This window comes from Erinaceus europaeus, chromosome 2 (genome assembly GCF_950295315.1).
Source record: "Erinaceus europaeus chromosome 2, mEriEur2.1, whole genome shotgun sequence".
Taxonomy (NCBI): Eukaryota; Metazoa; Chordata; class Mammalia; order Eulipotyphla; family Erinaceidae; genus Erinaceus; species Erinaceus europaeus.
Window position 1 is genome coordinate 13901667 of NC_080163.1, and position 24740 is coordinate 13926406.

The 24740-nt window shown below is 41.7% G+C and overlaps 1 protein-coding gene across 3 annotated transcripts in view; it reads left to right on the plus strand.

The window, feature by feature from the left end:
* The first annotated feature begins 319 nt into the window (after positions 1-319).
* Positions 320-24740, plus strand: part of LOC103115692 (bifunctional heparan sulfate N-deacetylase/N-sulfotransferase 3) — a 230622-nt gene continuing 206201 nt past the window's right edge. Inside the window, exons 1-2 of one of the 3 annotated variants that reach the window (XM_060177023.1) lie at positions 320-809; positions 17454-18624. In XM_060177023.1, coding sequence (XP_060033006.1) covers positions 17656-18624 — 969 coding nt within the window. In that variant the 5' untranslated portion in view covers positions 320-809; positions 17454-17655. Of the gene's footprint in view, positions 810-845; positions 1294-17453; positions 18625-24740 lie in introns of those variants that run through there. The other 2 variants (XM_060177028.1, XM_060177040.1) reach the window with 2 other exon arrangements.

Consider the following 24740-nt stretch of genomic DNA (forward strand, 5'->3'; position numbering starts at 1 on the left):
GGGGGAGGGGCGCTGTGTGAGAGCGTCCCGGGTCTCCACCAGGAAATGTGGCTGGAGGTTGGCAGGGTAGCCAGGCGCCAGGGTGAGAGAAGCTGGCTCCAGTCCCCGGACTGTGGGCAAAGGGGGGGCTGAGGGGCTGGGGTGCAGGTGAAGGCAGTTTGAGGGCAGTGGCAGAGGGCGGGTCCGGGGGTCCCCAGTAGGTATACACGTGTGTGTGTGTGTGTGTGTGTGTGTGTGTGTGTGTGTGTGTGTGTGTGTGTGTGTGTGTGTGTGTGTGTGTGTGTGTGTGTGTCTTTCTGCCTGCCTGTCTGCCTGCCTGTCTGCCTGCCTGTCTGCCTGCCTGCCTGCCTGCCTGCCTGCCTGTCTGCCTGTCTGTCTGTCTGTCTGTCTGTGTGCCTGTGTGGAGCGGGCACTGGAGCCCCGCGCACCGCCTCTGCGCTCTGCAGCCGCGCCCGCCCGGCGCACCCCCAGCCCCGCCCGCTCCTCCCCAGATCCGCTGCTAGTGGGAGGGCAAAGGGCTGCCTGCAACATACCGCCCGTCGACCCCCAGAGCTCCCCGGGACGGTGGGGGCGCACTCCGCAGCGGCCGGGGACACTGGGACCCGAGAGAGAGGAGCCGGGGTCGCCACAGCCGCAGGTAACCAGCGCGGAGCCAGCCCGGGTCCTCGCCCTGGAGGCGCAGCAGAGCAGAGGCTCCCAGCCGGGCGCGGGGGCTTGGAGAGGAGCGGGGGCTTCAGCCGTCTTTTCCGCGCCGACTTTGAAGAAGTTTATTTAGACAATGAAGACAATTGCCTCCTGGGTGGCTATAGGTTTGTAACTAGAAGCCTGAAAGTTTTTATTCTTTCTGTTATTATTATTATTTTGATTGCATGTCGTGCTGATGGGCTTATTCCTATTTAGGAACCTGTAAACTCTTCATCGATGTTGCAGATAGTCTTTGAGTAACAATACAAGTTCGAGGGTGCATTGGGGCACCCTGTCATTGCTCAGCTTAGTTAAGTATCAGTCCCCCCCCCCCCCAAAAAAAAAAGTGGTACCAAAGATGGTCTCTGGGAGACTGGGTCTTGCATGTGACACTCTTGCCCTCTAGTGCCTCACCAGCTTGGTAGCAGTTTGATGGCTAATATTAATAAGCCGTTACATAACACAAGGGTACTGGGCCAGAACCGGTGTTGCTACCACTTGTAAAGACAGAACGCCTGAGCTGATGGTTGTAGCTACTGCTGTTTCCATTTCTTTTCCATTCCGTCGAAACTTCCTCAAGCTTTTCAGCTCTTGTAACTTCAATTCCAGGTAAGTGTGTCTGTTTACTTATGTTACACATTTAAGGGCTCATTCATAAAGGTAGGGGCTTTGGGTAGGAGAAAGCAATTTCGTTTTCCATGAATCTCAGCTTGCAGTACTGAACAAATACCTAATTTTATTCTTTCGTGGGGGAGGGGGGAATAGGACCTTTTTATTTTAATGTAATTAAGTCAAACAAAGGACTGTCTTATTCCAGGATGACATTAAAGTTACTCTTTCATGGAACTAAAGTGAGAAGGATGTGCCCCCCTCGAAATTATTTAACATCCTCACTAACACCCTGTCATTATTCTGCAACAGATAGGGTGTAAATTTTTTGTAGGCAACATCGGGGGTTTAATCTGTCACTGCCTGTCTGTCTGCAGTAGCTATCTTCAACAAATCTTTCAATTCATTTTATTTAAAATGTTCTTAAATTACAGTTACTAAAATGAAGCATAACAGAAAGCTGGAGTATTGGCTACAAAAGCCTTTAAAATTAAAAGAAAAAAAACATATAGTTTCTACTTATTTCATTCCTCCCCTTTTTTTAATTTGAATCACCAAATGACATTCTTTAAGGAGGTTTCCTATATCATTTTTCCAGAAGTTCTTCTAGTATCTGGAAACTATGTAAGTCTCAAACTTATTTAAAGTTGAAATCTTATCCATATTTTTATAAACATATTGGAGTACAGCAGCATATGTAATCAGGAAGAGTTCTAAGAAAATCACTTCAAGTAATGTAAACAGTCATATCTTAATATTAGATTAAAATGCAAATCAAATATTGAGACATATGAAATTAATCTCAGCCCCACTTTTTTTTTTTTACCTTAGAAGATATCTTATTCTCAACTACTGAACAATGCTGTTCACCACAAGGGAGCCGAATGGTATGGAGGAGAAACTCTCAAACATCTGATATTCAGCTGGAAGGCATGCTTTTTTTCCTTTTTCTTCAACCATAGCTCTCTATTAATATCATATTTGAGAAGGAGATTTAAAAAAACATATTTAAGACAAACTTTTAGAGAAATAGTAATGAGAATGTTAAGAGGTTTGCCCTAACAGATGCTCTTAAAACAAAATAAGATAAAATAAAATATAAAATAATAGCTCTCCATGTAACACAGTGTATGCCATCTCTTTTTTTCCTGAATAGTCTTAATGGCACAGCAGAATATTTCTCTGTGTAAGAAATTATTATAAACTGGTCACATGAGTAAGTTTAGTAATAGGCTCCAAAATGAAAAATTCACAGCTTACTAAAATATTTTATGTAAAATTAAAATTTTCTCTGTTCTGGAGAAACTTGTTATAGTTCCACTGAGTTCTACTACTATAGCTTCTTGATGTACTTTCTTGAGAAAAGTAGTAATTCTGAAGGCCACAGCAAATATTATTTGGATATACATTAAATTATTATTGGATTCATTGCATGGTTGTTGAATATACATTAACTTTTGCTGAAAAAAATGTAGCAGAAAAGTACATATTTAAAAAACGCATAGATAGCAGAAGACATAATCAGGCATTTGGGGATCTTTTCACTGGAATCTAAATTTTCAGTGACTAATTTAGCATTCATAAATTTAAACCCATAAAGAAATTACAACTTTTTCTATTAATTTACAGAATCTTACTACGAGCCTTTCTTCAAATGTGCTTCAGGGCTTCAATTACTTTTTGATGATTAGCACCAACTTTTAAACTTAAGTATGCGTTTGCTGAGTTAATAATGTATGTTTAAAGCAGAGAGGTAAAGGCAACCCCAAAAGAGCATATAATAAGAGGAAATTATATTTAAGAGCTTTGTGATTTATATGCATTGTAAAAACCAGAAAATAGAATCAACGATTAAAAAAAATATACTGCTCTCTACTTAATGAATGTCTTGGTTTTCTAAGTGTTTAACAGTTCAGATAGCAGGGAAAACACTGTGGAAGTTTACTTTTCTATGCTGTGGTTATTGAAGATTAACATTCACACTGACGTACATGCATTCTGAACACCTGTTTAGATTAAAGACTGTCACCAGGCCACAGAAGTAACAGCCTGCACTGCAATGATAGTTATTCTGCATAATGCCCCAGATCATTTCATAACTGCGGTTTCTCTTAGAATTGGTTCCTAATTGGGTTTGTGTATCTGTTTGTGTTTGTTTTGAATAAAAACCACAATGTTATGTTCTGGGATGTTACAGTGAATAATTTATCCATCATGTTACTAGGAAAAAAAAAAGAGTCTACTACAATGACTACTTTCTCAGCTACACAGTTTACATGAATTTGATTTGAATATCCATATACATCTATTTATTTTTTTAATCTATTGAGTTGTCATAAAAGTTATGATGGGTGGCCAAGTGGTGCTGCACCTGGTTGAGTGCATATGTTACAATATGCAAGGGCCCAAGTTCGAGCCCTCTGTCCCTACCTGCAGGGGAGAAGCTGTGTGAGTGGTGAAGCAGTGTTGCAGGTGCCTCTCCCTCTTTTGATTTCTGGTTCTCTCTATCCAATATATAAATACAAATAATAAATGTTAGAAATAAAGAAAGAAAGAAAGAATTCAAAAGAATACCAAAAATAACCTGTTGACAAGTACTGATATTCAGACTTTCAGGAGAAGATAAGTAAGTTATTAAAAAGCTTTAGTTAATACTCAAGAAGACTATGGTGACCTGGCACCAAGCACTACACTAAGCGTTTTACCTTGATTTTTAGCCCATGTAGTCTTCACCAAGAGCATTTGATCAAAGCACTTGTAATACTTTCCATTTCACAAATGAGGAAATTGAGGCACTGAAAGGTTGCCTACCTGTCTTTGATCACATCCACTGCAAGAGGTAAATAGGGGATACAATTAGAGTCTGACCAGTGAATATGCCCTTGACTCCTTTCTGTGCTATATACCCCACTTGGCATCACAGTGGCAAGAATTATACTACTCCACACACATTTCCCACCACTTACACTACTGCATCTGAAACAGCCATTCCTTCATCTCAGAGCTATTTTACTCAGCACCTTACTATGGGGCCAGACTTAACACAGTGCCGAGCACACTTACATAGGCTGTCTTCTCAGAAGAGGTACGTACATTCCTCTTAAAGTCATCCTCCACTTCTGCCCCTCCAGTCAAGTTGAGTGTCACCAGTTCCAAAAGACTTCCAAAGGAACAAGGAAGAATTTTCCTAACCATTTCATTGTTGTATCCATAGGACGGGAAAGTAACCGTACGGAGACAGGCTGTGTGGCGCACCTGGTTGAGTGCACATTGTTATAACTCCCAAGGACCTGGGTGCGAGCCCCTGGTTCCCACCTTCAGGGGAAAGCAGTGCTGCAGGTGTCTCTCTCCCTCTCTTCCTCTCTGTCTCCCACTGTCTTCTCAATTTCTGGCTGTGTCTGTCCAATAAATGAAGATTAAAAAATAAAAGAGTAACAGTACTACAATGAGGGCATTTCAGGATTCCCTGTCATATTTCTTGTCAGTCCCTCTCTACTGGTTTTGTCTCATCCTCTGACTATAGATTGGCTACCTCTGCCTCTCTCGTTCATGTTACCTACCCTCCAACACAGCCCCAAAACCCACAGTAGGGTTCAATTAATACGACACAATTTCCCAGTCTTTCCCAGAGAAAAGTATGTTCCCTGTCAGTTTTCAAAATTACAAAATTACTTTTCAGCAAATTCATGTAATGTATTGGAGGCCTCCCCCATGCATTTTTCAACACCATAAAATATATTTAATTGTGTGAAAGAGGAATATTGTCAAGATCTTTTAAATAGCTTTCATTTATGTTAGAACCTGAAGTTCTTTGGTTATTAATACTCATTTTCCAGATGGCAATCTCTTTTTCACATTTCTTGCACTGCCAACTTCAACATGATTCTGTTTCATTTGGAAATTGATTTATTATATATATATACATATATATATATATATATATATATATATTTTTTTTTTTTACTCTGAGATGATGGTGGGTGTTTACAGAAAGGAAAAGACAGGTTGCATGAACAAGCTGGTACTTACCTTGTGGATATTGAAAGACTTGCAAAATACATATATTGAGGAGGGGGAAAGAAAGACAGTGAATAACTGAAAAAAATAATCACTCCCTCTGCCTTTTGCTAATGGTAGATAATTAAATATAGGCTAACCCGTCCTTGGCAGAAGACAGATGTTATCCTTTTCATAAACTATGAATTACAATTTCTAAACTGAAAAATATCAGGATGGGGAGGGAGAGTCAGTGAAAGGTATGATCTAGATGTGCTTGATGTATGTCTGTGGTCAGAGTCATACAGCCTTTCACTTTATTGCCCTGACTGAGGTTAGTGTGACTCATGGAAGTCTCTGTTCACAGAAGATGGTTTAACTCAATCACTGCCCCAGTCTGTGAATGCGGTTGACACATATACAATTGAGTAGAATCTCTCCTTCCTTCTTCCCTCACCCATTCATCAGGCATTCCATGGGATGTTCTTTCTTCAAACACTATGCAGACAAAAGTGAACGGTAGGTGCCCCCATCTATGGAGAAATATTTTGTAGAAATCACATGACTAAACCTAACTAGAGAGCCTGTACAGAAGTAAAGCAGATGTGAGAGTGTGAAACAGCCCTGGTGGGTCTGGAAACATGGAGTCTGGGCATGGCTGGTAGTGCACCTGATTGAGCGCACGTGTTAACAGTGCTCAAGGACCCTGATGGTTGATGGTTGCCATAGAAGAAAGATGGTTTTCGAGACTAGAGCACACACTCAGTTTTAGGTAGGTGGAATTTGCTTGTAACATGATTCCAGTGAAGCCAAGCAGTGACTGGCAAGGAATAAGACGGGATGTAGCTACTGTGAGTTATTGTCTCAAGTTGATAGTTTGATTTGAATCCTGGAACTTAGAAGAAGGAAGTTTGAAGTACACATAAATATTTGGTATTTATTAGAGTAGAGATCTGAATGGAATCCAGAATGAGCACCCAGTTCCCACTTGTAAGAGGAAAGCTTTGTGAGAGGAAGCATGGAGGCTGTCATGAGTATCCAAGCCATGAGATTTGCAACATGAATTGGGGAGAGAACCTTCAGACAGAGAGAACAGCAGGATCTGAGGAGACTTGGGTCAAAAAAAAAAAAGAAATTGTTTTCTTTGGCAGGGTGGAGGGGGTGGGTGAAAGAGGACCCGCTTGCCTGGATTTTAGTGGAGAGCACTCAGCCTAGTCAAGGCTAGGATAGAAAAACTGGAAGTGTCCATCTCATTGGAACTTATGTATCTGGACTTTGATAAGAAGGAGACATCAGGGGCCGGGTGGTAGTGCATTTGGTTGAGCGCACGTATTACAATGTGCAAGGACCCAGGTTTGAGCCCCCGGTCCCCACCTGCAGGGGGAAAGCTTCATGAGTGGTGAAGCAGGGCAGCAGGTGTCTCTATGTCTCTCTCCCTCTCTATCACCCCCTCTTGATTTCTGGCTGTCTCTATCCAATAAATAAAGATAATAATAAAAAAAAAGGTGACATCAGCAGCCTCACCTACCTACCTCAGGTTTTCAGTTGAGAAGAAAACCATAGGATTTGCGCTTTGATATGGTTTTGAGCCAAGCATTGAGAGAACCCAGAGTAAATGTGATGAGACTGATGGTTGCAGTAGTTCAAGGGAACTTGACATTGTCTGGATAAAGAGAGAAGACTATATTGTTAAGTGGGTTTTGGGAAATCCAAACAGGAAGACGTGTGTCCCTTTAGATAAGCAGAGCTGATGGAAATGAAATGGCCAAGGGTGAGCCAGTTGATGCTTTTGATAGAAGGAAGGTGGTTTTCAAGACTAGAGCACACACTCAATTTTAGGTAGATGGAATTTGTTTGTAACATGATTCCAGAAAAGCCAAGAAGTGACTGGCAAGTATTAAGACAGGATGTAGCTAGTGTGAGTTACTGTCTCAGGTTGATAGTTTGATTTGAATCCTGGAACTCAGAAGAAGGAAGTTTGAAGTACACATAAATATTTGCTATTTATTGGAGAACGGAACTGAATGGAATCCAGAGAGCATGTGAGCTCATCTGGGACAAGGGGAAGGAATGAGAAGCAGTTCGAGGATGAATGAGGTATAGCTTCTGCCTAACTGAGCCTTTGCCTTGGCTCTGAGACCCATCTGAATTTCAATCCTTCATTAAAGGGAACCTTCAAGCCCCTGGTCTCCACTTGCAGGGGGAAATTTTCACAAAAAGCTATAGGTGTCTCTCTGTCTCTCTCCCTCTCTATCTCCCCCTTCCCTCTCAATTTCTCTATGTCTCTGTCCAATAGTACATAAATAAATACATTTTAAGGAGAGAGAGAGAGATGTGGACCTCTCTATAAAAAGGGAAAGGCCTCCTGTGCTCCTAAAATTATACTTACACTATATTTTTTAAATTATTTTCTTAGTGATTTAATATTGATTTACAAAATTACAAGATAACAGGGGTACAACTCTATACTGTTCCCACCCCCAGGATGCTATAGCCCCATTCCCTCCATTGTAAGCCACAGCAGTTCTCTTAAGGTTAGGGATATGGGTGAACTATTATTTCTACAATTATCTGCCTATATTTGTATATACTTGCCCTTTCTTTTGTCTATAGTTCATCTTCTCTTCCTTTCCAGCTTACATACACACCTATTGCTACATCCAAATGTCCCTCCTTTTTTCCTCTTCTCTCCCCAAGTCCTGATGGAGTTGAAGTTCAGAGCCCTCTGGGAATATGGACCAAAATTCTTTATTTGGTGCAGAATGTGGAAGGTCTGTTTTTCTGTTATTGCTTCTCCACTGGACATGGGCATTGGAAGGTTGATCCATACTCCCAGCTTATTTCTTTTTTATTATTTTTTTTCATTTATAAAAAGGAAACATTGATGAAAACCATAGGATAAGAGGGGTACAACTCCACACAGTTCCCCCCACCAGAAATCCATATCCCATCCCATCCCCTGATAGCTTTCCTATTCTTTATCCCTCTGGGAGTATGGACCCAGGATCATTATGGGGTGCAGAAGGTGGAAAGTCTGGCTTCTGTAATTGCTTCCCCACTGAACATGGGCATTGGCAGGTTGATCCATACTCCCAGCCTGTCTCTTTCTTTCTTTAGTGGGGCTGGGCTCTGGGAAAGTGGGGCTTCAGGACATATTCCCTGGGTCCTCTACCCAGGGAAGTCCAGTTGGCATCATGGTAGTGTCTGGAACTACTGAAAAAAGAGTTAATGTATACAGTCAAACAAATTGTTGCCTAATCATGAACCTAAAGGTTGGAATAGTTCATATGAAGACTTGGGGGTCTCCATTTTGTAGATAGTTAGTAGGCCTATTTTAGTTATATTCCAAAGGGCCCATGACTGTACTAGCATGTTTTTGTTTTATTTTGTTTTGTTTTCTGAGCCTAACATCTGATATGAGATGATATCATGGCTGGAAAAAGGACCAGAAAGCTGGATCAGGGAAAAGAGTAGCTCCCAAATACGTGAAAGGTATATAAATACCCCAGCCTATTTCTGTCTTTCCTTAGTGGGGCAGGGGTCTGAAGTGGTGAGGTTCCAGGACACATTGGTGAGAGAAGTCAAGATGAAATCATGATACCATCTGCAGCTTGGTGGCTAAAAATGGTAAGATAAAAGTGGTAGAAAATGATTAATGAACAGGAACCAAAAAGTAATAATAAAGCAGGTGAAAACAGGGACCTTAGTGTTGTTAAAGTTTCAGGGGCTCCAGCTGGCCGGGCTAGCTTCACAGCAGCAGACAGAGACAACCAGAGACACATGGCTGGGCAGAGAAACTGCAGTTTAATCTTTATTCACTAATGGGCAAATCACCACACCATGTGCTTCTCAATCATTCTTCCTCCACCGCTGCTCCTAGGACTCTGCACGTCCTTAGCATACAGGGCGGGGAGAAAGAGGGATATGAAACTAGCAAGGACCAAACCATTTCTCTCAGAGGTAGGGGGAAGGGGACCAAACCAACAAGAAGAATACCAACAATTCCCCCTTTTCTTTTTAACTAAATGACCACAGTATCAGGGGTGTGGGGTGAACAGAAACCTATATCATACAGGCATTTTCAAAAAAAAAAGAAACTGGCACAAAGATGGAGAAACATGTAAGCGAGTAACAAGAACCAGTGTGCTGCAAAGGGAAGGCCTGAGGGGGCCATTTTTGCCTCTGGGCAAAACTTTATCAGCTTAAAAAAAACATTTCCTGCCTCTGGGGGGCGTACTTGCCTCGACGGGCATTTTCTAGCATGGGGGGAAGGTGAAGCCTAGAGTCCCAAGGCATGGCTGCAGTCAGTCTTTGAGAAACCCAGCAGCATAAAGGAAGCTGCTAGTTTTGTGCAAAGTATCCGAGGTGTACCAGTGAGTCCGATAGAAGTCCAAAGCAGATGTCCACCGAAGAATTTCCAGGGGGTGAATTGTTGTACATGTCTGTCTCGATGGGGAATGTCAACCATTGGAATTCTACTTTTCTGTAAAGAACTTGACAGCTGCAATTTACTTACTATGAAACAAACTTGTAGCAGGTTAGAAGTTTATCACAATTGATAACTCTATTACAATTAGAAGTCTTTTTTAGAATGATTTTAAGCTTGTTTAAAGTTTAAAAAATAGAATGTGAAAAGGTAGACATAAGAATCAAGGAAAGAAAACCTCAGGCATGAGAATCATTAGCACAGCCATTGTGTAATCTACCATTTCTAATAGAGAAGGTAATCGAGAGTTTTACATATCAACAAGTCTATTTAACCTTATGGTACACCCATTCAAGATGGAGACACACCCTAGGTGTGTGCAGGTTTTGATTAGACCAACATGGTTAAAATATATTGATATTTAAACTAATTTTTATCTCAGACTTTAAATGTAAGTTAATTTTATCTTTATGAGAATTACGTTGAAAACCTTTTTCCTTTAACTCTGTCTGGTAAGAATATAGCCTTAAAGTTATATTTTTAACCTTAAAGTTAATGTTACCAAACTTTAAACACACATGTAAACATGGTCTTTAATACACAAGGAGAGAAACCTTTGTTGCGAAGACATGTCATTTTAAACACGAATTTAGATCTGTACTGTCTTAGTTGTTGGGGGGGGGGGGTCACCATCTGGAGGTGACTTCCCATGCAGCTCCATTCCCGCGCAGCTCCACTTCTAGGAATTGTAGGTTGCAATCTCTGGATGAATCTCTGCGTGTTCTAGCTTGTCTGCCTTCAGACCCAAGCTGGAGATCTCGGCCAGGGGGCCCAGTTTCGGCAGGGAGCCCGCGGTCTCCGGGTGGTCCGGAATCTGTCCAGACTTCATAGCACGAGGGCAGGCGGGCCAGCTGTGCAGAAGGCGTGGGCCAAGGTGCCCCGCGGTGGCAGACATCTGCCCCATGGCCCTGCCATGTCTGCTGCCCTGCTCCTAGCAGCCGAGCAGCGTGGAGGGAGCTGGCACCCAATGCCCTGTGCCACGCAGCAGAAAGCCAGCTCCTGCGGGCTGGCGTTGGGCGGAAACCACAGAGTGGTCCAGAGATAAATGTTCCAGAAACAACGAAACAGTCTCGTGAAGAAAAGGCAGAGGCCTTTGGAGATCTCTTCACAAGCAGAAGAGAAGGCCATAGTGCATAGGTAGCCAAATTGTCTTCACTTATCTGAGAGATGCGCAGGTCAGGTCCACGTGGGCACCATTTGTCGTTAAAGTTTTGGGGGCTCCAGCTGGCCGGGCTAGCATCGCGGCAGCAGACAGAGACAACCAGAGACACACGGCTGGGCAGAGAAGCTGCAATTTAATCTTTATTCACGAACGGGCAAATCACCACACCATGTGCTTCTCAATCATTCTTCCTCCGCCACTGCTCCTGGGACTCTGCACGTCCTTAGCATACGGGGCGGGGAGAAAGAGGGGTATGAAACTAGCAAGGACCAAACCATTTCTCTCAGAGGTAGGGGGAAGGGGGCCAAACCAACACAAAGAATACCAACACCTTAGGGTGGAAAGAAGTCTTAACATCGTGTCTTTAAAAACTCTAATTGCATATTTCTTAGATATATTCAGGAAAGTTATTTTATTTCATATATTATTTGCATCACTGTTGCTCAGCATCCCAGGTAATATTTAGCATGTTTCAGGTACTTTTTTTTTTCCTAAAAGCTTTTAATAGTTCATTTTTCAAGCCTCTTTGAAGCCTTGCTAGGTACCAGCAAGCTCTCCAACTTTATAAGAGATAACTGTAGCTCTTGGTCAGGTTGACTAGCCTCTGGTGTGCCTGGGATCCTGTTGGCATGTAGTAAGTCTTCACTAATCATGGCTGGATTGCTGATTTTACCGTACTCATCTCATGCCTGATGAAGTGATGGTGTTTATAACCAGTCCAACCTTGAAGGTTTCCTGCACCTACGATGACTAGTCAAAAAAACGTCACTCTACATGATTTATTACTTTTCTAAATTTAATGTAATTTTATTTTGTTGTTTCCTATAGAATATTGGTTGATTGGTTTGGTAGCCAAATGCCACAGCTGTCAGCTCTACACTTCTAAAAAAGACAACTGTGTTCCTAGGTACTGTGACTTGGAAGCCAGCAGTATATTTTCTAGTTTCATTCAGAGGGCCCTTCAGCGCACGCAACATTTAAATGTATTTCTGTGAGAGCAGTTCAAGTGCACAATCATCAGTACACTACACTGAAATGTTTGCTGCCTGATTTGGGTGACCTTTTAAAAAAAAATCTTGTTATTGTTTCTTGTGTGAAAGATAATGGAGTACCCTGATCCCTGAGTCATAGGAAATTTCCATCTAAAAAGGAAGAGAGGCATTAGACAAATAGCATTGTTAATAGTATTTAGAAGGCTTTAGGAAAAGTCTTCAAAGGAAAAGCAGTTATAATTAGGGTGCATAATCACTGGGGACCTGATCTAATGGAAGATGGACTGGAAGCAGTTAGGGAAGGCTTTCCTGAGGAATTGAGCTTGTGTAGTACATCAGATTGGCTTGTGACCCTTCAACTTGGCATTTGCCTTGTCTTAACCTGTCTCCATCCAAGGTGTTACAGCAGAGGGCTTTTACTATGTCTCTGTGTATCACTAAATCACTTGCCTGAACCTTGAATGAACATCAGTCACTCAAGTCAATGTCCACTCTGAGCCCGTTTGTTTCCATGACTGGTAAACTTAACCTTCTAGACCACAAGAATCTAGAAGTAATCATACGTATCTTTCTCCTTTTTTTTCTTCCGAGTGTCTCTTTGTCTTCATTTTGCTTCATCTCTAGATACATACTCCACAATAACTTCAGAATCTTACCAATTTAAGAAGGTCATGGGCACTTATGGGGGAAATGTGTGGAATGGGATAATTTTCCAGATAATTCTCCTATGATTACCCCACTAGTGAAGGACTCAGAAGCCGCTACACTACCTTGTGCCTTGCACAAGGAATGACAGCAACAATTCAGTCCATCCTGAGATTTTTTTTTCAGAAGCAACAAAAATATATTGCCAGTCAGAGGTAGTTGTTGGCAGATGAGTTTCATTAGGAAGACTAAATTCAGACAGTTCACTTCAGAGACTTAAGTTTGGCCACAGTGAGGGGAGATGTACCACTAAAAAGAGTTTACAGAAAATGTAGAGACCCTTAATGTGTCCATTTGACGACATTAAGCCAACTCCCACACTCAAGAATATACACTAAAATTCCCTTTGGCTTCAGGAGGAAAGAGTTTAATAGCAAACATTCAGCTCTTATACCTGCTGATGGAAAAGGTAGTTTGGGTAGGTTCTTAATATGAGCAGACAAACATTCCTTCTATCTCTGCCGCATTTCAGATAAGGTAATGTGTATGAATTGTAAGCCTTTCGCTTCCGATAACAGGAACAAATTCTGAGATATTCCTCTCATAAATGTAAAATGTGGTCACACCTTTTTGTATGTAGTCCAAAAAACACTTCACAGCGAAAGTGGAAACAGGAAAGGAAAGATGCAAAACTGTTTATCCTGCCATTATCATCCAAAATATTACACTATTCATAGGCAAGAATACCCCCTCAAAATGCAGCAACTTCTTGAGATGAAGTAAACATAGTTTCAATGGCAATGCTCAGTTATTTACTTAAATGACATAAAGGCCTATGCTAGAGTTACTTAAAAGTGTAGAATGCAAACTTGGTGTTCTATTTATTTTAGAGCATGTCAAATCACTTGGTAGCAGAGGGGAGCATGCCACAGAACTCACGTGACATTCCAAACTATCTTCCTCCTTCCTGTACTGTATTCCTAAGACTTGTCATTTCCGAATATCCCCTGGAACTATGGACTGATGGAGAGGAATGGGCCACCAGCACTGAGAATGGCCAGACCTTACTCTATAAGGCCATTCTCTGATACCACTCACATAATAAATTTATTTTCCTTTAAAGAAAAATCTCACCTTGGGGGCCGGGTAGTGACGCATTTGCTTAAACACATCATACATAGTAAGAAGTCCAAGGACCGAGCATGGATTCTGATTCAAGCCCCTGGCTCCCCAACAGCAGGGGTGTCACTTCACAAGCAGTGAAGCAGGTCTGCAGGTGTCTTTTTCCCTATCTTCCCTTCCTCTTTCAATTTCTCTCTGTCCTATGCAAAAAAAAAAAAAGAAGAAAGAAAAGAAAAAGAAAAAAGAGCCTCCAGGAGCAGTGAATTTATAATTTGTAGTGCAGGCACCCAGTGATAACCCTGGAGGCAAAAAAAAAAAAAAAAAAACCTCACTTTTCCTATCTTATCTTCCAAATTAAGAAAGTAAAATGACTCCTGAGAACTTCCCCACCACCATAAACCTCTATACTATCATAATTCTCTATAATTCAAGTTATCCAGATCAAGAAAATGTTTTATTTATTTATTTTATATAGCTGTTATTTATAAAAAGGAAACACTGATAAAAACCATAGGATAAGAGGGATACAACTCCACACAATTCCCACCACCAGAACTCCGTATCCCATCCCCCCCAACTTTAAAATGTTTTTACTTGGGGGGGGGGGCAAATAGTATAATGGTTAAGCAAATTGATGCCTATGCCTGAGGCTCCAAAGTCCCAGGTTCAATCCCCCCAACACCAATAAGCAGTGCTCTGGTAAAAATAAATAAATAAATAAATAAAGTACTTCTTGCTCTTTCTTTCCACTCTTCAGCAGTGTGTGTTACCACTGTGCTTATTGCTGCCTCTGTGAAATTCTGCTCTATCGCAAGGGCTATTCAAATTGTACCGTTCCTTCAAGGCCCAGCCCAAATGCTCCCCACCCCTCCTCAGGCATTGCAAACTCTCTTCACTTCCTCAGTTTTTATTCCTTATCTTGCCCAGTTGTAACTACTTGTCTCTTCTTCTGTTTTTCATCCTGGTCACTGTCACTACTGATTAATTATGGACATTTTAAAGAATTACACTCTGCTGAACACTTACATTGGAAGCACAAAGATAGTTACCCCATCAATATTTGAGTGAGGAATACAGATGTCTTAATTTAGAATGAATAAGCTGCACTATATCATTTGCAGAATGAATAAGGACGTGTAGCCTGTAAGTATCTTGCAGCACACACCAGAAAATGATAGGATTCATAAAGCTATGCATAGATTATTCAAAATACTATCCATTTCATAGGTGAATAGCCCAAAATTTTAAAGTCAGCCAGAATTTTTTTCTTTTTTTTTTTATTGGGGGATTAATGTTTTACAGTCGACAGTAAATATAATAGTTTGTACATCCACAACATTCACCAGTTTTTCACATTACAACCCCCACTAGGTCCTCTGCCATCCTGTTCCAGGGCCTTAACCACCGCCCCCTGTGCCCGCCCCCCAGCCCATCCACCCCAGAGTTTTTCACTTTGATGCAATATACCATCAGCCAGAATTTTCTTGGGGATAATTTATTTTAAGGTCACCCTTTTCCTTGAAAGATACTGTGACCAACACAATTAACAAAAGGTAGAAGAACAAGGAACCCTAATCGGGAAATAGCAAATACAATGTCCTCCACCAGGACCTGTCTCACTGGCTGGCCATTAAAAATAGCCAAAATGAAGGCAGAGGTGGAGAGCATAATGGCTATGCAAATAGACTCTCATGCTTGAAGTTCCAAAGTCCCTGGTTCAGTCCTCCACACCACCATAAACCAGAGCTGAGCAGTGCTCTGGTAGAAAGAATGAATGAAAGAAAGAAAGAAAGAAAGAAAGAAAGAAAGAAAGAAAGAAAGAAAGAAAGAAAGAAAAGAAAAGAAAAGAAATAGTCAATATGACAAGACTTCAGTAAGCAAATGCTCAGAGAAGCATTCGTGCTCCTTATTTTTCAAATGCTACTAAGACTTTTAGAGGTTAATCAGAGTGAGGAAATTACAGCATCACAACATGTTTCTCCAAATTTCAGTTGTTTTCATTATGTGTTTTTAAAGCACTTTCATAGCAGTACTTTGTGTGTAATTATCAAACTCTTTTCCTAGAAGCAGAAACAAGAAAATTACAGACATTGTAACTCTGGATAAATATGTTCTCCAGGAAATGCACAATGCCCTCACTGATCTATCCCAGCCAGTTTGGGAAGTGTTTTCCTCCTCCCACTCATCTTAAATGACTGCCTCTATTTGAAAAAATAATAATAAGGGGAGTCAGGCGGTAGTGCAGTGGGTTAAGTGCAGGTGGTGCAAAGTGCAAGAACGGGCTTAAGGATGCCAGTTCCAGCACCCTTCAGGGGAGTCACTTCACAAGTGGTAAAGCAGGTCTACAGGTGTCTTTCTCTCCTGCCTCTCTGTCTTCCCTTCCTCTCTCCATTTCTCTCTGTTCTATCCAACAATGATGATGACAAGAATAATAACTACAACAATAAAACAAGATGTACAGCTCTAAGATAATCATCTGCGTTCAGTATCCTTCTGTATATTTTGAAATGGCTATTGTCTTGTTATTATTGTTAGTTTACAGATTCTCCATTTCATTTCCCGAGCGGACTGCATCAGTTTCCATTTCTTTTTATTTTTTTATTGATTTAATGATGATCGACAAGACCATAGGATAAGAAGCATAGAATTCCACACAATTCTCCTCACCAGAGTTGTGTATCCCACTCCCTCCATTGGAAGCTTTTCTATTCTTTATCCCTCTGGACCCAGTAACATTCTGGGTTGCAGAAAGTGGAAGGTCTGGCTTCTTTTTAAAAAGAAATTTTAAAATTTATTTTTATATGTATTTATTTATTCCCTTTTGTTGCCCTTGTTGTTTTTCATTGTTGTTGTAGTTATTAATTGTTGTTGTTATTGATGTCATCATTGTTAGATAAGACAGAGAGAAATGGAGAGAGAAGGGGAAGACAGAGAGGGAGAGAGAAAGATAGACACCTGCAGATGCTTGTGAAGCAACCTCACTGCAGGTGGGGCTTGAACTGGGATCCTTATACCAATCTTTGAGTTTTGCGCTATATGTGCTTAACCTGCTGCGCTACTGCCCAACTTCCAGGTCTGGCTTCTCCACCAGACATGGGTGTTGGCAGGTCAATCCACAACCCCAGCCTGATTCTGTCTTCCCCTAGCAGGGCAGGGCTCTGCAGAAGTGGGGTTCCAGGACACCTTGGTGAGGTCCTTTTCCCAGAAAGTCAGGTTGGCACTATGGTAGCATCTGCAACTTGGTGGCTGAAAAGCATCATATCTAACGAAAGCTACTAGTGGAGGGGTGTTCTCTAATAAAGTTGCAAAGTAAATAGAATGAGTCAATTTCATTTTGTCAACAAGTTTTCAGATAGAGAAACCGTTGCCTTAATTGCAGCGCATAATGAAATATGTCCTCAGTCTTATGAAGTGTCAGTATATTTAACCACTAATATCCTGAGTTTGCTTTTAGCGACATGACAATCTATGGCTTAAGGATGTATTGTCTACAGAATTTGATGCCAAGCTGAGGGAGTAATAGTCAATCCCTTGTCAATTTAAACATAGGAAGTATCGGGCTCTTTTTCTCATACTACCCTTTCCATGTCCTCATGGAGACCTGGGAGAAAGAGAGGGAGGTTTCCTCACCCCAGCATACGTGAGCCCATCTGCCTAGCCAGCGAGCCTTCATGCTAATCAACAGCTGATACCATGCTCATCACAATGCTGCCACCCAGATGTTTGATAGTCTATTCCATTCTGTTCTACTTTTCAGACCATCCTTTCTGCAAGTCCTGATCAAGTGATACAAATGTAATGCAATGGTGACATAAACTGTTCATTGTGACTGGGAACGTAGCTGAAACACCATCGTCTCTTTTTGCATTCTTTACTTTTTCTTTTCCTTTATTATTATTTTTTTATGGTGCTTCTTTTGGAACAGTCCGAGGAAAACACAGACAGACGTGAGTTTTATCATGAAGCTTCACAGACACTTTCAAAGGACGGTGATCCTGCTTGCCACATTTTGCATGGTCAGCATTATTATCTCGGCCTACTACCTATACAGTGGCTACAAACAGGAAAACGAACTGTCTGAGCTGGCTTCAGAAGTGGACTGTGGGGACTTCCCACATCTGCCATACAGGCTGATGGAAGTGAAGTCCACCAAGCTTTCTGACGCCTTCAGGACAGACTCCATAGTCCTGGTGTTTGTGGAGAGCCAGTACTCATCTCTCGGCCAAGACATCATTATGGTTCTAGAATCAAGCAGATTCCATTATCATGTTGAAATTGCTCCTGGAAAGGGGGATCTCCCGGCACTCACAGAAAAATCGAGAGGCAAATATATTCTCATCATTTATGAGAATATTTTAAAGTATGTAAACATGGACTCTTGGAACCGAAGCCTTTTAGATAAATACTGTGTGGAATATGGTGTAGGTGTCATCGGATTCCACAAAGCCAGTGAGAAAAGCCTCCAGAGCTTTCAACTGAAAGGCTTTCCTATCACCGTCTACGGAAACCTTGCCATCAAAGACTGCTGTATTAATCCTCATTCTCCATTGCTTCATGTGACCAAATCTTCTAAGCTTGAAAAAGGTTCTTTACCTGGAACTGACTGGACAGTTTTCCAGATTAATCACTCTGCCTACCAACCAGTAATCTTTGCCAAAGTCAAAGCCCCAGAAAACCTTTCTCCTCCCATCACTAAAGGTGCTTTTTATGCCACTGTCATACATGACCTGGGCCTTCATGATGGAATTCAAAGAGTTCTTTTTGGCAACAACTTGAATTTTTGGCTGCACAAGCTGATCTTCATAGACGCTGTTTCTTTCTTGTCGAGGAAGAGGCTAACGTTGTCCTTGGACAGGTACATCCTTGTGGATATTGACGATATTTTTGTGGGAAAGGAGGGAACCAGGATGAACACCAATGATGTTAAGGTAAGGTTCTGTGAACTGGAAACTTTGTTTATATTTCTGTAGGTTTAACAACTGCCCTGTTTGCTCAGGGCTTGGTGGTCTTTCTGGACATGGACTTTTCATTGTATCAAGATTTTTCTCTAGCAAACTGGGATACTTGGCTTCTGTATCTCTCAGCTCCAAAACTAAGTAGATATTGTGTTTCTCTCTGAATTAAGGCCTTTGAAGATTGTACTACAAGACTGAGTATGGAAGAAAGTTTGGAGAGTTGTGTGTATGTATAAAAGTGTCAAGTAGAAACATTTTGCCAGAAATTATCTACCTTAGTAAACTATTACTACTCTAAGACTTTAGACCGCATAAGTATGAAATCAAAGTGAATATTTTTATGACAATAAGTATTTCTACAATTTTTTAAGGATTAAAGGTCTCATATGTACCAAATCCATACATTTTGGAAAAGTCTTAGTAGGTCTATTTTAGGTATCTTCCAAGGGGCCCGTGGCTTTAATAGTTTTTGCCTGAGCCTGACAGCTAACATTCAGGTGGACCCAAGGTATTTTCTAGGGAGATGGTTTCAGAGTTGGAAAAAGGACCAGAATGCTGGATCAAGGCAGAGAGCAACTCTCAAATATAGGAAAAGTGTATGAATATTATTAACTGTAAACCCCATTCATTTGATCTGGGGCCCATATTCAGCACAGGAGCCAACGTAACCTCTGTATCCCTGTAGTTCTGAGCTCACATCCTGTGGTCACAGCTAGGAACATTCCAGGCTGTACTAATTTCAGGACCCATCTTCCTCAAGTGGTGGAGTATGTTGCCCAACCTCCTTTCAGAGAATGGAACATTCCCTGCCATTGTTGATCCACATTGAGAGCAAGGTCCTGTAGGGGCCCACAAAGGGGTCCATTATGTTGTTCCTGATGGAGTTGACCAGTGACTGTGGAGAGAGGGGCATTTAAGAGGTCTAGGCCCATTATGTCTGTGTGGGAATCCCAGGACTCCCTAACTATGGCCCCAGGTGATGGGGTGGCCTGGTAGTGACCAAAGAGTCATCATTAAAGTATGCCAGTCTCTTGACCTTATCCAGCTTTTATAATCCTTACTTTGTCTGACAAGGTTAACTTTGGAGTAATTGAGGGAAGTGAAATAGGAAGTAGGTGAGGAGGGTATCTAGGTCTAAGTAGAAACTATTTGATTAGATACTTAATAGTGTCTTTTTTAGGACTTTCTACTTGCTTGCTACACTTAATGACACTTCAAACTATTGTGTGCTATTGCTTTAAGGTGTATGTTTTCTGCTAACTTATGGATACATATGTACATAAGCCCTGTCTCATGGGCCTTTGTCTATATCTAGGTTTTGAGGCTTTGTTAGGTAGTGTGCCACCGGAAATGGAATTAAGGAGTCTTATGAGCATGGAAAGGTCTCACCAGAGTAATGAAGCTGGAGGGTTGACATTCCACACCTGATGTCTCTGGATACAATCCAAAGTGAAACATGTTGAGGTGGTACTGGTTGCATTGAATAGTTTGGGATGAATTGAGAGAAGCATGCTGGAAAGTGAGCCCCACCTCAGAGGTTCCAGGATTGGGAGAAATATGGGTTTTGTAGAGGATGAGAATATTTCCTATTGTCTTAGGGTTTAAGAAGGCAAAAGACAGTTATTGCCATAACTGAATTATTTGGCTGCTGGGTTAACTTTGAAAATCCATTGTTAGGATCAAGCATGGAATTTTTAGAAGAAAAAAAAAGTGTCTAAAAACTAAAATAGAGATGATCTCATAACAGAGATTCACCCAGGTCAGTGACCAGGAAGCTCTTGTGATATAGCAAGAAGCCGCCTAGTTAAGAGCACTGGGGAAGGGGTGGGGGCAGTGAATGGCAGGATGAAACCCACCAGCAGGTTCCACTGAGGTTAGAACTGGCAAATGTTGTTCTGAGAAAGATGTCTTATTGGAGACATTTGCAAAATCCATGAGAATGAAGTAATAGGGGAAGAGACACATTCGGTCATAGTAAGTCCAGGAATAACTGGGGTATGTGTGTGTGAGGGGGGATAGTACATGAAGGAGGAGCATGTAGGATGTGCCATAAGGAAATTTTGAGGGGCAGGGGGTTGGGTGGTAGTGGGGAGGTCGGAAGGTAGAGCAATGGGTTAAGCAAGGATGCTGGTTCAAGCCCCCAGCTCCTCTCCACCTGCAGGGGGTCACTTCACAAGCAGTGAAGCAGGTCTGCAGGTGTCTCTCTTTCTCTTCCCCTCTCTGTGTTCCCCTCCTTTGTCCATTTCTCTCTGTCCTATCCAACAACAATGACATCAATAACAACAACAACAATAATAATAATAACCACAACAAAGATTTAAAAAAAAAAAAGATCAACAAAAGAGAAAAAATAGCTTCCAGGAGCAGTAGATTTGTGATGCAGCCCCACAAATAACCCTGGAGGCAAAAAAGAAAAGAAAAGAAAAGAAAAGAAAAGAAAAGAAAAGAAAAGAAAAGAAAAGAAAAGAAAAGAAATTTTGAGGGGAGGACCAGGCAGTGGCTCACCTGAGTAAGCACACACATTAGGGTCCCCACCTGCAGGAGAAAAGCTTCTCCAGTGGTGAAATAGCTTCAGGTGTCTCTCTGTCTCTCTCCCTCTCTATCTTCCCCTCCCCTCTCATTTCCTTTCTGTCTCTATTCAATAATAAGTAAATAAATAAATATTTTTTAAAATATTTGAGGGGACCTGGCCATGGTGCACCGGGTTAAGTGCACATAATAGGAAGCACAAGGACCTGTGCAGGGATCCCTGTTAAAGCCCCTGGCTCCCCACCTGCAGGGGGGGTCACCTCATCTGCAGATGTCTATCTGTTTCCCTATCTATTACTCACCTCAATTTCTCTGTCCTATCCAAAAAAAAAAATGGATGCAAGGAGTAGTGGGGGAAAATAATGGAGAAAAACACACAATGGACAAAAATAGTCTTGGGATGGGGGAATAGCATAATGGTTAAGAAAAAAATTTTCATGCCTGAGGCTCTGAGATCCCAGTACCACCAGTAGCCAGAGCTGAGTAGTGCTGTGGTGGGAAACAAAAATAATACTATAAGAATAAGATGTAGGAAGCCGGGCCATAGCTCAGCGGGTTAAGTGCACATGGCACAAAGCAAACACAAGGACAGACATAAGGATCCCAGTTCGAGCCCCCAGACCCCCACCTGCAGGGGGAGATCGCTTCACAAGCAGTGAAGCAGGTCTGCAGGTGTCTATCTTTCTCTCCCTCTGTCTTCCCCTCCTTTCTCCATTTCTTTCTGTCCTATCCAGTAACAATGAGAGGAATAACAACAAGGATAAACAACAAGGGCAACAAAAGGGAGAAAATGGCCTCCAGAATTCTCAGTGCAGGCACCAAGCCCCAGAGATAACCCTGGAGGCAAAAAAAATAATAATAATAAGATTGTGAGTATAATATGTGCATGTGCCTGTGTGTTTTACTGAGCTATGTGGGCAAGCTTTGTCCTACATTTACCATGACCTAGCTTTATGGTGTCAGAAAATTCAAGTTCCCTGTGTTCTGGGACCTGCTCATAAACTTCAAGCACTCAGGCAGAGTTATAGTAGAAGTGAAGTGCTATATAAATAGATGTTTCTACCATTAAAGCATTTTGAAGCTATACATGGAAGCATAGCGTGACATGATGAACCTTAACAGTTCAGGATCTCTAATTCCCCATTGACCTACTGTACCATCAGATTTGGGTTATTTCATATGGCCTGTCACCCCTGAGACAGACAGAAACTAAACAGGGATGGAGAATTTAGGGAAAGGTAGTCTTTGAGATTTTACTGAATTCTCTGCAGTTACACTTCAAAAAGAAGACAGAGGAAGAGGGGGGGGGAGGAGGAGGAAGGGAAAGAAGGAGAAGAAGATGATAAAGGAGAAGAAGAGAAAGGGGAAGAAGAAAAAGAAGATGAAGAAGAAGGAGTAAAAGAAAAGAAGTGGAAGAAGGAGAAGGAGGAGGAGAAGAGAAGAAGGAGAAGGAGGAGGAGGAGGTGGGGGAGGAGGAGGAGGAGGAGGAAGAGGAGGAGGGGAAGAAGAGGAAGAAGAAGAAGGAGGAGGAGGTGGAGGAGGAGGAAGAGGAGGAGGGGAAGAAGAGGAGGAGGAGGAAGAAGAAGAGGAAGAAGAAGAAGAAGAAGAAGAAGAAGAAGAAGAAGAAGAAGAAGAAGAAGAAGAAGTAGTAGAAGGAGGAGGAGGAGGAAGGATGAAAGAAAGAGGAGAAGGAGGAGAAGAAGAGGAGGAGGAGGAAGGGGAAGGAGAAGAGTGACATACCACTCTTTCTTCTCTGGTTCTGTCTCCTTCCCTTTCTGCAGCTGGCACATGTTCTCTTTCTAGTTTCAGCAAACTTTCTAAAATACATGAGGAAATAAAGAAGCTTCCCAGCTATATCTGAGCATTGAAAGAACTGCCTGTTTTTGTTTTGTTGTTGTTGTTGTTTTGTTATTTTACAAAATTACATATCAACAGGAGCTTAAATCCATGCCATTCCCACCACCAGAGTTCTGAACCCCCAGTCTCCCCAATGCAAGTCACCACAGTTGCCCTAAGGTTGCAGGCATGGGCCAACCATCATCTCTACAACTATCTGTCTACATTTATACATGATTGTTGCATTTTTTTCCTGATCCAATCCTCTCTTCCCCCTCCAAGTCACTCATGACAACATTACTACCTCCATTTGTCCCTCTCCTTTTCTTCCTCTCTCTTTCTGGGTGTTGATGAAGCTGGAGTTCAAAGCTCTCTTATCTTCTTCCTCCTATCACTTCTTCCCCTCTGGGAGTATGGGTCAGGATTGTTTTGGGGGGTGCAAAAGGTTGGAGTTCTGGCTTCTGTAATTGCTTCTGTGCTGGACATGGGCATTGACAGGTCAATCCATACCCCCAGCCTTTTTCTGTCTTTCCCTAGTGGACTAGAGCTCTGGAGAGGTAAGGTTTCAGGACACACTGGTGAGGTTATCTGCCCAGAGAAGTCAAGTTTGAAGCTTCATATAATCACTGGTAGGGAATGTCGCATACCAAATATTCACAGAGGAAAGGCATCTACAATCAATTATTTTGTCATAAGCAAAAACTGAAAAGGAAGAAGCCATTTATTTCCTGATAGTTTCCTGATGGATATCAAGGCCTATCTACAGCATCAGTCCTGTGTCCCCTCTATATCCATGTTCCTTAAAATCTTTTCAGTTATCTCCAATGTTTCTTATCTTTTATTTGAGGATATCCATTTTAATTGCAATATGTTCTAGAAATAAGTGTTTGATCCTAATATATTGGAAATTTATTAGAAGTACTTTATGACTGGCCATATAATCTATGTGTTCTTGAAAAAAAAGTGTCTATTCTCCAATCAGCATGGACATCAGCCTGGCTAACTGTTACTCGAATCTCCTGTGTTTTTACTATGTGGATCATTTTGGAGAGAGGGTAAGGATAGGCTCAGCATATACATATATTTGTTGAATGCATGAATGCATCTCATTCCTCTTAACATCTATCCTTTAGAGTTCCCTTCAGTAAAAGTCTCTCCATAGGGGGGGAAAAAATCTCAGATTTTATTCAGCCCTGTTCTTGAATAATTCATTTTGTTGAGTTTACAACGCTTTGATGAAAGTTCTCTCATGTGACCATAGTTCACAGAATGAAGACTGGGGCTCTCTAGAAGTCAACTGAAGGTCTGTGGTGAACATGTCATAATATCACAGTTCCTAAACTATCTGTAAGTATCAAAAAGTCAGGCACTTGAGTCTGCTCTTAAGAATCTACGTTAGTGTCTAGTGGTGGCTCACCTGATTGAGTGTACATGTTACAGTGTTCAAGGACCCAGGTTCAAACCCATGGTCCCCACCTGCAGTTTGGAAGTTTCATGGGTGGTGAAGCAGTGCTGCAGGCATCTCTCTGTCTCTGTTTCTCTCTATCTCCCCCTATGCTTTTGATTTCCAGCTATCTCTATCCAACAAATAAAGATATTTAAAAAAAAAAGAGCCAGCATGGGGGGGGGGGGACCAGGCTGTAGCACAGTGGGTGAAGCACACATGGCCCAAAGCACATGGACCAGCGTAATGGTCCCAGTTCGAGCCCCCGGACCCCACCTGC